The following is a 15,993-nucleotide window of genomic DNA, read 5'->3' as shown; positions in this document are numbered from 1 at the left end:
TAAGAACTTGATCCACTGTTTACTTCATTTTACCGTGGACCGGTTTACAAACAAGGCACAATTTAAAATGAGATTTACACAAGATTAAAAGCCGATACTGTGCCGATTATATTGGATCCGACAATTGTGAGTATTTATTACGTGGTCACTATTGCTTCGTCTCTTCTTACAGATAATTTGACATGCATTGAGTCATTCGTGCATTTTTTACTTGAATGTGACTTGAAGTGTAAAATGGCAGTTAATGGCAGTACGTTTCTTTGAATTACAGTTAATTTCAATACTACTTCCTACACGCAAATTCTGTTTGCCGCCTCAACTGACCTGACTGTGCAGGGACATTTAATGCGTAAAATCCTGTATAGCCGATTACAACATAAGTTCCAAAGGTTTGATAGGAATCTGGAGTATCCGTAAAACAGAAGTCTTTTTTGTGCATCTGTCGGTGAAATGTCATGTAGTGATTTGAGACGGCGCTTGAATTACATGAAGTTCAGCAGCTGGTGTGCTATCAGCAGCAGTGAGCGGCAGCGCTGTGGTGACCCCACTTTAGGCCCGTCATGCTGCTAAATCGGACCTCTGATTAGCTCCACGCCTCTAAAATGACAGCTGTACCGGATACAGATCCATTGCGCTGGAATGAAGGTATGGCAGCTTCAGTAGTGGAAACAGAGCACTGTGCCAATAGGAAGAGTTTGATCCTAAGCAAGATACTGGAGACACCATGAACACACACTGTGTGCTTAATATAGCAAGTGACATAGAGCGAGACATGCCTCTCTGTCGCTCCTCAAATATCACAGTCCTGTTACTCCGAGGGGCTTCAGGTTGGGTGCGCAACGACAGGGTATTCTGTTCTTCAACTTGTACTCTTCGTTTCCCTCTCTCTCTCTCTCTCTCTTCCTCCCCTCTTTAACCTCTCCTCCTGTCTCCCCCTCCAGTCTCTGTCCTTGGCAGAGCAGTGTGTGGTAATCCTATTACTCTTGTGCGAAAACCAGCTGAGAGAAAGAGAGGGAGACGGGGAGAGAGGGCGAGCGGGAGAGAGGGATTGTCAGTTCTCTGTTATAGCGGTGAACAGACAAAAAGCACTTTAAGCTATGGAACATGACCCTAAAGACCGAGGGAAGAATACAGGGACGAGAGAGGAGGGGCGCTAAAGGGAGATGATGGGATTCCTGACAGTTGGAGCGCCAAACTTGAAAATAAACATGTTCTTTGATGACAAAGAGCCCATTGATGTGCTCTCTCGTCCTTTCACTCTCGCAGGGACAACACGCGCAGATAGAAAAAACACAAGTGGATGGACTGTTTTTCTTGTAAATCTGCGAATTGTAATTCTTTAGCTGTAATCGTTACGTTTATTTACACTTTGTTCATTTAGCCGATGGTTTAATCCAACCATCTTAAGGATCATCTTATCAGTTCATCTTAAGGATGCAGTTACACAAGAAGCGCTAGCAGTACAAATTTCAAGCCTTGTCCAGGGGTGCATTTTCTTAAAATCATTATCTACGGATGGTAGTTCCACTGAACTCTATTGGCAAGGATGGAAGTTGTGGTCATATTTTTAATTTTTTAGGAAACACACCCAAGAATGGTACTATTATTGTTTAAAATAATATACAAAAATAAAACAATAATAAAATAAAAAAGTTGCTGTATTAGATTAGATTGTATGCTAATCAGATTGCAAAAATTAAGAAAGTATGCAAAACACAAATAACAAGAAATATTTCATTAATGTTGTTATTACATGTTATCGTTGTAATATTGTTATTACATTATTACAGCACGTATTCAATATTATTCACGTAATGGCAATAAAAAAAAATTTAATTAATAATAACAATTACTACCAATCTAAATTTAAAAGCATGCAACATGAAGCACGAGGGTGGCGTGGTTTCTCATTCCCTCCCTTGTTTCTGTGGAATTGCTTTACTCTCTTGCTCTGTCTAACAGATTTATCACTTTTGTGTGCTTCACTCCACTAGGAGGCCAACAGATAAAAAGGTACAATGAGACCCTCTTAAACAGAGTACTCTCTCTTTTAACTTGACAGTGCAACAACACTCATGAGTGGAAAAAAATGCAGCGCGTGCTGGCATATATATTTGTCCTGCAGGACTTTAACTTCTCCAGAAAATCAGTGCCACAGAGAAACAGTTAATATTGAGACCGTGTACTTTGATTAACAGCAAAATGGAGGAGAAACCAAACTGTGCAAGGATGCATCTCTTCAGCATCTGTCTGTCACCCTGATTTTAAATGTTGATCATCTCATAAAGAAGAACATGGATATTAAGCGGATAGAGCATAATTGTATCTGAGGAAAATCACTGAATTATATCAAACAATGAAGGCAGGTATAATTAAATGAGAGGAATGTCTCTGTAATTTATTTTTTTTAAAAACCAATTTCCTATGCTTAAGTACTTAAAGAGTATGTACATAGCATCTCTGTTCATTTATTTACAAAACAAAAAGTATTTGTAAGGCATAAATCCTCATTTGCGAGTCGCTTTGGATAAAAGCATCTGCTAAATAGCTAAATGTAAATGTAAATGTAAATTTCACCAGAGAGTGAAAGGAAAGGGCAAGATATGAAGTAATGCTAACTGTGACTTGATATCTTTCAGTGTGACCTTGTTTTAAATAACTCTTAATCCATAGGTTTCAGTTGAAGACCTGGAGGGCCAAACCTTCATAGAACTGCAGCACAAGCGTGTCAATTTTCCATCTGTTTCTCAGCCGCAAATATTTACATCACCTCTCAAAACAATAAAACAAAGGTATGTGAACACAATGTAAGTTTAGGCCATCTGCAATCTACATTAATCACTCACTGCAATATTACAATCGTAATAGTGTGACAAAACCATGTAGAAACACTTAATATATTTAAAACTGTAATATTAAAATATCAAATTCAGTAATCTCTGATGTGTAGTTTAGAAAAGCAGATGAGGCCGGAATATGAACGCGATCCGGTTCAGTGTTTTCCTTATAACGTAAAACTTCATGTTGCGTTTATATTCTGGCTTCATCTGCTCGCCTGTACAAAACATACATAATCAATAAGGCGTTTACTGAATTTCACGTTTTACAATCTGTGTTGTACTACATTACTACTTAATGCAAACTGCATAAAAATAGCTGGCGGTCAGTGGAGCATAGCTTCGTTTTGCCTATATCTAACATTTTTTCTTATACTGATCACTGGTTCGTTACAGTTAGGTCCCGTTTGTCAAACGTTACACTTTGTTAAAGTTAAAAATACATGTTTTAATATTAACGGAATCAAATTTTGATTTTAATGATGTATGTATTAAATGATAAAACTGAAGTGTATTTCACTTAAATATTTTTCATTGGTATTAGTTCATGTTAACTAATGGACCTCATTGTAAAGTGTTACACAGTCAATGTCAAAAAGGAAACAGCTTCCATACAGAAGTGAAAATATACATAAGAGTAAAGCTTTCCAAACCTTTGACCACAGTGTTTTTCCGGTCACTCCAGCGTTTTCTGTGTTTGTGGGAAACCGGCAGATTTGCGAGAGCTGTAGGTTATACCTGAACATAAACAAAGTGCAGAGAAGAAGGCGAGTTGTGTGTCAATACAGAACAGCCAGAACAGTGAGGAACGTTTCTTAGAAACTGATAACCTTGAGTTTACTTGACATGTCCAGGAGTGGAAGACAGAGAGCGGAGGACGTGGAGGAAGAGAAGGTTGATGGGGCTAAAAATGATGAGGATGAATAATACAAAAGTGAAGGAAAGAATATAGTGAAGGATGGATAGGATGAATCGGGACAGAATGTGCCGTGCTTTGCAGAGAGTGCAAAATAGTGATTTGGCAGTTAGCGAGAAAGACTTTGAAGCCGAAGACATTTCAGCACACTGGGAAACAGAGATGCAGCAGGCTAAGAGAGAAGGAAGTAGAAAACAGAATAAGCAAGTGTGAGAGAGAGGAAATGGAAAATTGTGTGTAAATACAATAGCAGAGTGTATTTATTGTCCATTACGGTCAAAGGAAATTGCCCATCCCAATAACTGCTCTTGTTTTCTTTCCTGGGGAAAGAAAACAGAGGGTGTCTCGGACAGATGTGACAGCACTGGATATTTCCAAAACACACACACACACACACACACACACACACACACACACACACACACACACACGTTCACACAGACTGCAGCAGCAGCATTATGGAGCTGAGATGCTTATCTGAGGTACGTCTGTTTCCTGTGACCAGAAATGACTGCTGACACTCTACAGCTTGACTAGCACAAATAACAACAACAAGCACAATCATGAGAACCACTCCAACAGGCAGAACAGCTCACTGCACAATGACAACAGCTTCCTCTCAAAGGAAAGGACAATTGATCAGGTTAAATCTCATAAAAGCGCAGACCATCCTGTCAGTCTTGCCTTAATGTTCCCGTCGCATCAATTTGAGAATATTTGATGGATGCAAAAAATGTCGTTCTAAAGCACATGAAATGTTGACGCTTCAAGAAGTGTTTTTGCTAACAGACGTGGGACCCCGTTTCTGCACAGAATTTAAAAAATATCACAAAAACAGGCATTGTTTCTAAAAGATTCAAAGCAAAATTGTAATATAAACTCATGGTTGCAGAATTGTGGGGATAAAAAAAAAATGTTAACTTTTTTCTATTTTAATATGTGGTGCAAACAAAGAAATAGAATTGTGAGATATAATATTTTTTTTACCCGCAATTCTCAGTTTACATTTTGTAAATCTGCCTTTTTTTCTCTCAAAATTCTGCTTCTTTGTTTCCACCAAGGAAACAAAATTAAAGTTTAATTTTGACTTTTTTATTTCACAATTCGATCTTTTTTCTGGCAGTTGCCAGTTCATATCTCACACTTCAGACTTTTTCATATCTCACAATATTGCGTTTTTTCTTGCAATTTTAAGTTTATAACTAGCAATTCTAAGAATCCCAGCTCTGAGAACTGAAAGTCTAAGAAGAAATCCATTATTGCGAGGAAAAAGTCGCAATTACCTTTTTTCTCTTGTGGCGAAAACAGGCTTCCATAGATATGTCAGCCATCTTAGATTCATACTGACACCTAGTGGAATGAATGCAGTATCATGATAGTGTGCAACTTTATTATTGTTATTACTGAAAAAGCGATCGATGGTGGTTCAGTTATGTTATTAGAGATTTTCTTAAGGAGCTAGTACAGCTTTAAAGATGTCCCCTGGTTTCTAGCAGTAGGATGTACTAAACTAGAACAGGAGACATGCTACGCTGCTCATGAGAGACATTTACTCAAAAACTGTTCTCCAGTGAGGGAGGGAGGGAAGGGGGTCCTTTTATGGTTCAGGTGCTCAGCTTTAAAACAGGATGTATATGCTTGAGCAGATGGATCAAATTCAAATCATACAGGAAACGAACATACACGCTTTCTCACGCTGCACACTTCTCATCCTCTCCGACAGGCCAACAGAATTCAGTGGGATTGTGGTCATTGCGCTCACCTCCTCTTTAATAATTCGCATAAGAGGCAGTGAAATGTTCAGTCTGAATTTATGTAGCCTATGTTTTTATAAATGTATGTATACAGTAATTTGCCAAAGCATTCAAACCCCTTATTTTTTATTTTGTAATGCTGCAGTCTTCTGTTAAACTTCAAATTACTTTTCTTAGCAATATCAATCTACAACACTTTGGGCGAAGCTAACATGTGGCAAATTCAGTTGAATGGTATGATTTGGAAAGGCACACAACTTAACGAAAGGTCTAAAATTCATATTAGAGCAAAGACCAAGATTGAAGATTTAAAAAAAAAAAACTCAGAGAGAGACACATCAAGACACACATCTGAGGAAGAGTTCAGAAAAAAAATATTATCCATAATGGAAAACGTTTGGTACAACCAGGACTGAGCAATTAATGGAGAAGGGCTTTGGATAAAGTGACCAAGAACGTGATGGTCACTCTAGTTGATCTCCATGATCATATGTGGAAACAAAAAGACAAACATCAATGTAACACTCCACCGATCTGGGCTTTATGCTGGTGTGGCAAGACTCAATCCACTCCTCGGTCAAGACACATGCAAACACACTCGGAATTTGCAAAAAAAGCACCTAAAGGACCCTCAGAATGTGACAAACAAGATTCTCTGGTCAATCATAAGCATCATGTTGGAAGGAAACCAGCTCTACTCATGACCTGAAGAGCACCATCCAGAAAGTGTGCTGGTAGCAGCCTCATGCTGGGGTGCTGTTTTTCAGTGGCAAGGACTGAGGGACTCTTCAGAGTAAAAGAACGCTCAGTAAAATATAGAGATAGCCTTAATGAAAACCCAGTCCACGGCTTTCAGAAACTCAGACTGGGCAGAAGGTTCACCTTCCATCAAGACAACGAGCCTAAACTCACAGCTAATAGACAACTCCGTGAATGCCCTTGAGTGGCCCAGACACAGCCTGGGATTGAACCCAGTCAAATATTGCTGGAGAAACCTGAACGAGTGCTGCCCATCCAACCTGACAGAGGAGACGTGAAGAGGCAGGAAGAAACAGGACAGATAACTGCAAAGCTTGTCGCATCAAACCCAAAAATACTTAATGGTTTGAACACTTATGCACGTTTATTTATTTATTTTTTAATGAATGTACAAATCAAAAACAGAGTTGTGGCATTGCCATCATTACTTATGGAGTGTAGATTGATGTGTATTAAATACACTTCTCATGTTTTTAGTTTCTGAAATAATAAAAACAAATTGTGTGTGTGTGTGTGTGTTTTTTTAGACAGGAGCAATTACTAAATTACTAATTGCTGGAATCAACATTAATTGAGCTTATCAAATGATTTTTAATAATTGTTTATGTTTACTAATGTAGTTGTACTACTAATGTAGTACAAATGTAAGTGTTAACTTATTCTCAACATTCCATTTAAAAAAAAATCTTTCAGGTCAAATGTAGTATACTACTATATATATATATATATATATATATATATATATATATATATATATATATATATATCACTATAGATATATGTATACATGTATAACTCTATTGTTACATTGGAAAACGTTTTAGTCTTATTTGTCTCTCTGTACGGTGTATATATGATAAATGAGCCACAGAATATTTCACATTTTGTTTTGATAGAAAATATTTGATTGACCAAAAGTGCCCTTAGGGTTGAGTCTCTGGTCTTGCGGGGTAAATTCCGGAAATCATAACCCGACGGACTAGCTATTAGCCTACCTCTTGATGGGGGTAGATAATTATCGTTAAATGAAAGAGAAAGGGGGCTAATTAGCTCGAAAAACACTTGTTGCTGACGTTAACGGGCGCGATGACGCTGAATCTTAAGCTATCGTAGGACGCGGATGTGATGTCATCACGGACAGCGGCTATGGCGGTCTCCATAACGACGCCTCTTGCTGCAGTGACGCCAGCCCCGGCTCGTGGTGAGGGGGCGTGACTCAGCCGACGATGCCCCAATCCCCTCCTCCTCCTCCCCCCACCCCGCTCGCGTGTGGGCGCGAGCGAAACACGACACCCGAGAGAGAGAGAGAGAGAGAGAGAGAGAGAGAGAGAGAGAGAGAGAGAGAGAGAGAGAGATGGGGGAGGAGACAGCGAGTAGTTTCAGACTAGGGAGAGTGGAGGAAGGAAAAAAAAGTCGGTGTGAAAGAGAGAATGGGAAACTGACTGATATACTGCGAATGGCGAGCCTCGGGAGAACAGATGACAAACTAACACGAGGATAAAATGTTGCGAAAACCATCAGCTGGGATCAAGAGCGCGAGTTTGTAACCGGAGGGACGCGGAGCGCTGCTTTCCTGCGGTGTGGGGATTGTATCGATCGCTCCCGGGACAGACGGGAAAGCGCTGTTTCGGAACTCCGCTGCACCCCGTCCCGTCCCGCCGCGCCAGGGGGAAGTACCGAGCCGCTTCCCAAACTCGGCGCCGTCGGTCCGGGCTGTGGAGGGACCGCGGAAAGAGGCCAGAAATCGTTCCGCGGGAGCAACAAGAGCGCCGATCATTGGACAAAAGTTTGGCCTTTCGGAGACGGGGGTGCGGGAGAGGCCGAGTCTCGCCGCCGTCGAACTGACAACTTACCCCAGCTCGCTGTGCGTTAGGGGCAGATAACTTTCACCATGAAAACCCCGGGGGACGCGGGTAAGTTACCCAGGCATTCATTATCAAGTGCTGCCACAAACTTCTTTGACAGGAGAGCTCGTTGAGTCCGTGTGTCGAGTCGGGATTTCACAACACATCTGCTTTATTCAGCGAGTCGTGAATGTCAAAATGGATGTTTCACGACAACTGACTCTTACTTTTAGAAAAGTTGACCGTTTCCCCACGATTCATGGCTCTGACACGTCAACAGATTCCGTTGTTTTGGTTCGCTTTGCGTTACTTGGTTAATTGCATATGCGTTTAGCTCGTGAACTTCAACGGCAGTTTTCAAACATTTAAAACGAATAAATAACGCGGTCGGTTGCCCATTCATTTAATGACCTGCAGTGTGTCGGTGTGGACGTGTACTCCAGCTCAGCCCAGCAGTCCGCGTGTTAACAAGTTCCCTAGTTTGCGGTTTTGCTTTAAATGGTTACATTCAAACCTACCGACCGCTTCATTTCGGTTTCGTCCAGTCCTGTCAGCGCTGAACCTGTTGAATGGCTACACCTTCAAAACAGCAGCTCGCACTCCTGTCGTTCTTGGAAACTAAATCGATGCCCTGAAATCCCCGCAAAACGTTAAATGCCCCTTTTCCCCCCCAAAGTGTTCCTCCTCGCACTCCGCGCCTCTAGCAGTAGCATGGCACATTCAAAATGGAAGCCCCTCTTTCCCACCGGACTGTTTAATTATCATCTTACTTTGTTTACAAACGGACCACTTTACATTTTCCGCAGTTCCTAGGGTTTTAAAACGCAGACCTTTAAGCTCGCGAAGAGCGGCGGAGCCCAATAACGCAGGGCTGTGCTCTAATATCCAGTCAAGTAAAAGAACTTTCACGATGCATGCTTTCTTGTAGTTTGAGTTCACTTTATTCGCTGTTTGCATACTTGCCGCGAGTGTTCGTTTGCTAACATGTATCTACTTGTCCGGTGCGCGCTCGTGAAGTTGCTACCGTCCCGCCAACTACAGGAAGTTTCAGTAGCCGTGTTCGGGAGGCCTATTGTGGCACGTTTGGGAATCCATGTTGAGACTCTCCCGCTTTCTCTCCCCCGGTCCCGGTCGTTGCTCTCGCATCACGACTTTCTCACCGGTTGCACCCCGCCACCCACGCAGCTCCACGTTTTACGGCCTTTTGATAATTATATTCACCGACCCCGCGAGCGCGCGACGTCATGGCAGCGTGTGCGCGCGGCGCGTTGTAGTTTAGTCTCGCGCTGTAGACCAGGGCTTAGTGAAGTTTGTCCTGCTGTGCGTGAAGTCTTGCCACTTCATGGCCACTTCCACGTTTAAAACCCCCGCTTTTTCCTACCTTAAGTAGCGCTTGTTGTTTTTAGCCTAAATGTAACATTTTTGCAGTATGCGGCGTGTTCAGTTGCAAGCAACCTGCTTTTTTTTCAATCATCTCTTTTATTTCAAATATACCAGTGACATCTTGGCCGAATGCAAATTATTACATCTAAAATACCTCTAACTCCTCTTGCCCTTTCTGATTGTGAGTTTGAAAGCCTCGGTAGGCTAAAGTTATTGCCTTTTATATTATTATTAGTAGTAGGAGTAGTAAAGAATATTACTGTATCCCGAACTCTGTATGCGTGTGAGTTGTCAGTGAAAGTATCTAAAAGAAATGCATCGCCAAATAAGTTCATTATGTATGCTGTGATACCGATATCAACACTTTTAGCTGTGATTTGTTCAGACAAGTGATTTGCTGCATTCAGTGTATTTAAAACCAATAAGGTGTATAAAACTGAAATTTGATGAAGGTTTTACGGTTGACCTCTTGACCTGCTCAGAAATGCATACTTGCATTAGCAGCATTGGTTTTCCCTTCATGCGAGATAAAGAGTCTCTATCACACACATCTCATCTTCAGTCCACAGACAATGGTGTTTTTTTTTAACGCATGTTGACTTGTGCTGAACGTCAGTGCTGAGGTGCAGAGACGGGATGAAATGTTGCTTTAAGTCAGGTGGCAAAAACTACTACAAGTTACTTGCGGTTTTATCATTCTACGGCTGTGCAGGCCACATTCTGACCTCGATAGTTACAAGGTGAGCTCAGCTGCTGAGTATGCAAGCGAGTGAGCGAGCAGGAGAGTGAGTCGAAGATACAGTACCGAGTATAGGATGTGGTTTCCAAGTGCTTCACTCTTTATCAGATTTGAGTATCTCTCCAGTCTGTGTTCTTACCTGCAAACACCCACAGCGGTATTAAAACGTAGCGCATTTCGGTGAGAGAGCATTTTCTCTGAACGCCGTGGTTTGTTATGAGAACAGGAGGTGACAACAGCTCTGGTACGGTGTGCATCCTGATCAAAATCGCGTGTGTGTGTGTGTCTGTCAGTCCTTGTAAAAGTGACACTATCGACTTCATCAAAAAGCTCTCGCCACATGAATCGCATTGGATAAGAGACTCTGCTCTTATCGTTTCCTTACTCTCCGACTGCCACTTTACACGATTTTAGCCAATAATGCGCACCTTACTTCTTTTTCGGGTGCTGTGTGTCTGCACAAATAGGCTTGAGCTGACCCCGGCAGATCTCGTTTCCTCTATAACATCTGAAAGTGTCTGTGGTTTAACTATGGTCTACCCATCAGGCCTCAGTGTGTATTTAGTACAGCAGTATCCTAAATGGCTAACCCTGTAATTTGTGTGCTGTCTCATGAGATGTTCACGAATAGTCGGTGGCTAAAGAAGTAGTTTAGATAATGTACGCACTGCCTTGTTATCTAAGATGTCCGTGTCTTTCTTTCTTTCTTTCTTCAGTAGTAAAGAAATTGTATTTTTGGAGCGAAACATACAGCATTTTCCTCCTTACAGTGGACTTCCATGGTGTTTGAACTTCTAAAATGCAGTTTAAATGTAACATCGAAGGGCTGTATTCAATATTCAGCCATTTGTAACTGAGGTCACTTTTTTCAGTCATAGTATGTCAACATCGCCTATTTTTTTTAAGGAATCATCAGCGTAAAAGTTACATAAGCTATTCATTAAAACGAATGAATACGCTTGCAGATATTCAGCACGGGAAGATATTGCTTTTACGCAACAGTTAGGTAAGTTTTTAACAATAAGTTAATATTGAATGACTTGAATAAAGTTGGAGAGTAAAGGCAAAAATATATGCACTTTTTTTTGTTTTTGTGTGTAGCGATAGCATTGTTTTTTGGTCTTTTTAAACAAATCATTTGAGTGAATGATTCACAGTCAATCAGTGGTGTTGAATAAATCAGATAATTCAGTGATTCACTGATGCAATCACGTTCAAATTGTTGTATAAATAAATGTAAATATAGGAACTATATCACATTTTAAATTCCAGCTGCATTTTTGCCGCACTCCCAGATCATTTTGAACCCTGGCACGTTTTTTTTTTTATGTCGCTTACTGTATTATTTCCACATGTTTGCCTGTGTTTTTGTAAGTGTGCCGTTGTCATGCTCACTGGATGCTGGTTTCCATGTAGGTGTAATAGATTGTTAATTTGGAATAATTAGCAGCCTTTTATCGCTCGTTCACATTGTCACACAGGAGACCGTGTGCTCCATTTTAGTCAGTGTTATGCAGCCGCCTCAGTTGTTCAGGTCTCTCTGGAACCAGTTCAACATCAACAGGCACCTCTCTATGTTTACATGCTTATGTATCCTGTTCGGCAGCATGTGTGTGTGTGTGTTTGTGCGAGACAGCCACCGAGCGTGTTTCGTATTTTCCGCACTGCCTAGTTTCCCATCAGGCCCATCAAAACGATCGTCGACTTCTGTGAACGCCTGTAAATGTCAAACACACAGGAAGGATTTCTCGTCGACGTTGAAGTGTGAGCTTCAGCGATAAAGTCTACTTTTTTTTTTTTACACCGCTCGCGTTGGGAACACTTGTACCTCGATTTGGGAGCGTGGGGAATAAGTGTTTCGCTGGAAGTGTGCGGATGGTGTATTTCTAGGGATGAATGAGGTCCTCTGGGGTTGAATAGTATTTTGTTTGTTTTTACCCCTGGAGAACAATAATGGTGTGTCCACCGACAGGGGAGCACAGTGGTTTGTGTGTGTTTGCCATGTCAGTGGGTTACGGGGGCAGCGCAGAATACGAGCGAGAGCGTCCATGTGTTTGGAGTCGTTTATGGACTGACAGAAGCACAGAGGCCCCTGTGTGTGATCGGGGGGAGGGGGACAACATGTGTGTGTATGACCCTGACCTCGTGACCTTCCATAGCTGCACCCCCTAACCCTGCATTCCAGCACACGCCCCTGCCCCCGCCGGTCACATGCCACGCAGCCAATGGCATGAGGACCCCATGCCATCTCCTCAACTGCATACGATACTCACGAACCACGTCAGCCTGGTTTCATTTCCTTATCTAATTTCCTAAATTCTTCTGCGTAATTCCCCATTTCTTCAAATCAGAAGTACTACAGGTTGACAATATTTGATTAAGCTTCCGGTTGGCTCTAGTTAGCGAGGTCAGATGTCACCTTGCTCTCACTTTCCTCGCCTTCCGTCCTGTCCTTCCTCTTCAAGCGTCAGGAGAATGTTAAACATTCAAGGCAAGTGTGAGTTTTGCACGTTGCACAAAGTTGAAGCACACAAGAACAAGTTGATGATTGAAGTGTTATGTGGAAAGGATGGTTTAAACGATGCTCTATTATGTGGTTTGAGATTTGCATGTCTTTCACAATAGCATACCTCACATATCCGAAGAGCCTTCAGTAGGATGTTCATTAACATGACAAACCACTGAAGATGAACTTAGAGGCCCTTATGAAAGCATGTAAAGCAGTGTCGGGGTGTTCATTTTTGGGGTTTTCATTCAAGCACAAAACAACCAAGCTTTGATTTTTACAGAAGTTTGCAGATTTCGTATTCATACTGGTACAATGTAGGTAGCTTATTTAAATTAAAAGTGTGTATTCTTTCTCCGCATTACCTGCACACAGATTTCCTGCTGTAATTTTAAACTAAAACCAGTCATCTGGTGGATTTTTGACAAGCTCCAGGGCTTTTTTTTTTTGAAAATTACAGTACTTTAGCATTTTTTATCCCCACTTATGGTCAGTCGTATTGAGCCAAGTGCATTATGGGTTAAGTTTCACCAACTTTTTTGTCAAAAGGGAATGCCACCTTATAGTGCCGCAATACAGTAAAAAATACTATGCTGTGATGTTAAGAAATACTTCCAAATAAATCTAATATTATATGTAGTATTATTGCAGTTTCTTGTGATAATGTGAGATAATTGTATTTGCATGTGACTTTTTTTATATTCCAAACAGTCACAATTTAAAATTTTTTTGTTTTAAATATAATATAACAAAATATAAATATAATAAAATATAACAAAATATATATATATATATATATATATATATATATATATATATATATATATATATATATATATATATATATATATAAACTGAAACAAAACCTTAATATATTCTCTCCATTAATGTAATATGTCAAAATATATATATTATATATTATATTAAAATATAAATGTATATAAAAATTTATATAATATAAAATAAATTTTTGACCGATGGTGGCATTGTTCTTCTAAATTGTTGTTTTTCTGATGAGTGAGGTTTAAAAAGAAAAGGTTGACAAAAAATGTTCATATCTTTGCAATAATTGGTTTTTAGTTTTATTTTTTAAGGGGTCTGTCTAGGGATTATTGCTCCTACCTCTGAAATGTTATTATTTCTATCAGCATTTGATTCCTTTTTCATTAATGATAACAATAAAATTTTAAAATAAAAGTTAGTTATTAAACAATTAAAAATGTTTATGGTTTTATTGAACTGGTAATACCGTGAAAAATTGTAATTTCATGGACGTTAAAAAGTAAAAGTTCTTATCTTCTAATATCTTTATGCCATCTGCTGCTAATGGTTGCGCTTTCAAATATGTATGCGATGTTTGATATCTAAGGCGTGTCATGCCAACCAAACACTTGTGAGGGCATTAAAACATATGGCTTTGTTGTTTTTATATTTAGCAAAACAATCTTAAAAACAGCATATCGGGACGTTTATAATCCTATTCCCTTTTACCTTTCTATGTTCAATTTTTACGAGAAGTGCTCAGAAGAATCTGCGTCGACATCTAAATGCTCCCTTAATTCAATTGCTACTTCGACTGTACCCATGGGATCAAAAAAAAAAATGTCCCAGACTGCATTGCATGGCGTAATAGAACAGAAATACTATTCATTCACAAACTCTTAAGGCCTCTAAGGATTTTTTTTAATTGATTATTTTTTTCAATTCTGTGTCTGTGAATGTTAATGTTTGTTTTAATGAGATGCTAAAGGTTAAGTGACCTTTTTCTGCTGTTTTTGAACATCTCTTTCCAACCGCTGTTTACACTTCATACTGTAGCTTTCCATTACACTTTCAGAGAAACCTCCATTAGCCTTTTATTAGACTTGTACATAATTGCACTGCGCAAAGAGAGTTCGGACATCTGTTTTCACTCAATTAGGACGACGCAGAAGAGACGCAGTCCTACAGACTGTATATGTGTGTATTGAGCCACGTTTATTGATTTTGAATAATGGACAAAGTGTTGATATTGATGGACGCGCCATTGACATCCGATAATAGGGCGATCTTCTCATGGTTCAGCAAACACTCACTCTGTTAACGCTGACACACATGCTCTCACACTGGTTTGTTTTGCAGAAAAAAAACGTGGACCTCCCACATTCCTGCTCAAAGCTTAAATCACTGCAGCCTGTGTGGCATTACTCATTCCAGGAAAAGCATTCTGCCAAACACACACACACACACACACACACACACACACACACTCATTTATTCAAGCACTCACTCTCACACATTGAATCGCATTCTTGGAAAAGCTCGGTTTTTTAGAGCATTCTTGAACACGGATGTTTTAGACCTTGACACAGATAGCGTTCCACAGATGCGGTGCGAACTAAAACGTTTAACTTTTAGGTCATGTGTATGAGCATGACTTCAAATCTTTTTCTCAGTGCGATTAGAGCTTTAACCATGTTTGCGGCTGTGTTTTTCTCTGTCACGCTGTACTTTTGTCGACACTTTTTGTGCTGATCCGGCTGCTCATTAGAGCTCAGCTGCTGTTAGATTGTGTGTTCTGGGTCCAGACTGTCATCAGGAGCTTCTGCGCTTGAACCTGATGAAATGCAGCCTGCTCTGCTGTGAAAGAATGTTGCTCTGTGTGTGTGTGTGTGTGTGTGTGTGTGTGTGTGTCGGGAGAGAGAAATGTAATACAGGTACTTTACAGAGGCTGCATTGTCATGCGCTTGACTCAGTGCAACACCTGGATTGTGTGCCTGTGTGCGCGCGTGTTTTTCTGAGTGCAGCATCCAGCCACGTTGAGACGTTAAGTGCCGGTCATAAGCACTTCAGATGCTTCAGACGTTTTGCTCACACTGTGTGAGATCGTTTCCTTTTTCCGTCACCTTTGACTCTCCTCCCATGAATCCCTGGATGTTAATGCTCGTTGGATGTGTTTTGTTGCGTTGTGATGCTGTTACAAGGTGCGTGTTTGGGTCAGGGATTGTCTGCATTGTGTGATCCAGATGTCTCATTAAAGATGAATCTGAAATCTGCTGTACTGTGAGCAGCCAACTATTTCCACAAGGACATTGCAAACATAAACAATGTATTAATGAAAATAGAAAAAAAAAAATAATCAAAGGCAAAGTTTTTAATAATAGGATAGATGTAAAAAAATCTTAAAATAACATTTTAATGTTTATAATGTATTTATGATGTTGTAGTTAAATATTTATTTATTTATTTAATAAAATGAATGCAATTTTTTTTTTA

The 15,993-nt window shown here is 40.2% G+C and overlaps 1 protein-coding gene and 1 long non-coding RNA gene across 2 annotated transcripts in view; one reads left to right on the top strand and one right to left on the bottom strand.

Annotated features, from left to right (window-relative positions):
• Positions 1-97: 97 nt before the first annotated feature.
• LOC122360244 lies at positions 98-9,756 on the bottom strand. The gene is made up of 3 exons (XR_006252794.1): positions 8,629-9,756; positions 3,491-3,575; positions 98-998 (listed from the first exon to the last, which is right to left on the bottom strand). It is a non-coding gene; the product is annotated as an uncharacterized LOC122360244 (long non-coding RNA).
• erfl3 (Ets2 repressor factor like 3) overlaps positions 7,628-15,993 on the top strand; it is a 42,528-nt gene continuing 34,162 nt past the window's right edge. The window contains exon 1 of the mRNA XM_043260680.1: positions 7,628-8,179. Coding sequence (XP_043116615.1) covers positions 8,158-8,179 — 22 coding nt within the window. The 5' untranslated portion in view covers positions 7,628-8,157. The remainder of the gene's footprint in view (positions 8,180-15,993) is intronic.

The sequence above is a fragment of the Puntigrus tetrazona genome, chromosome 16 (genome assembly GCF_018831695.1).
Source record: "Puntigrus tetrazona isolate hp1 chromosome 16, ASM1883169v1, whole genome shotgun sequence".
Taxonomy (NCBI): Eukaryota; Metazoa; Chordata; class Actinopteri; order Cypriniformes; family Cyprinidae; genus Puntigrus; species Puntigrus tetrazona.
The sequence above is the reverse complement of the archived record's forward strand: the minus strand, read 5'-3'. Positions and strand labels throughout refer to the sequence as shown.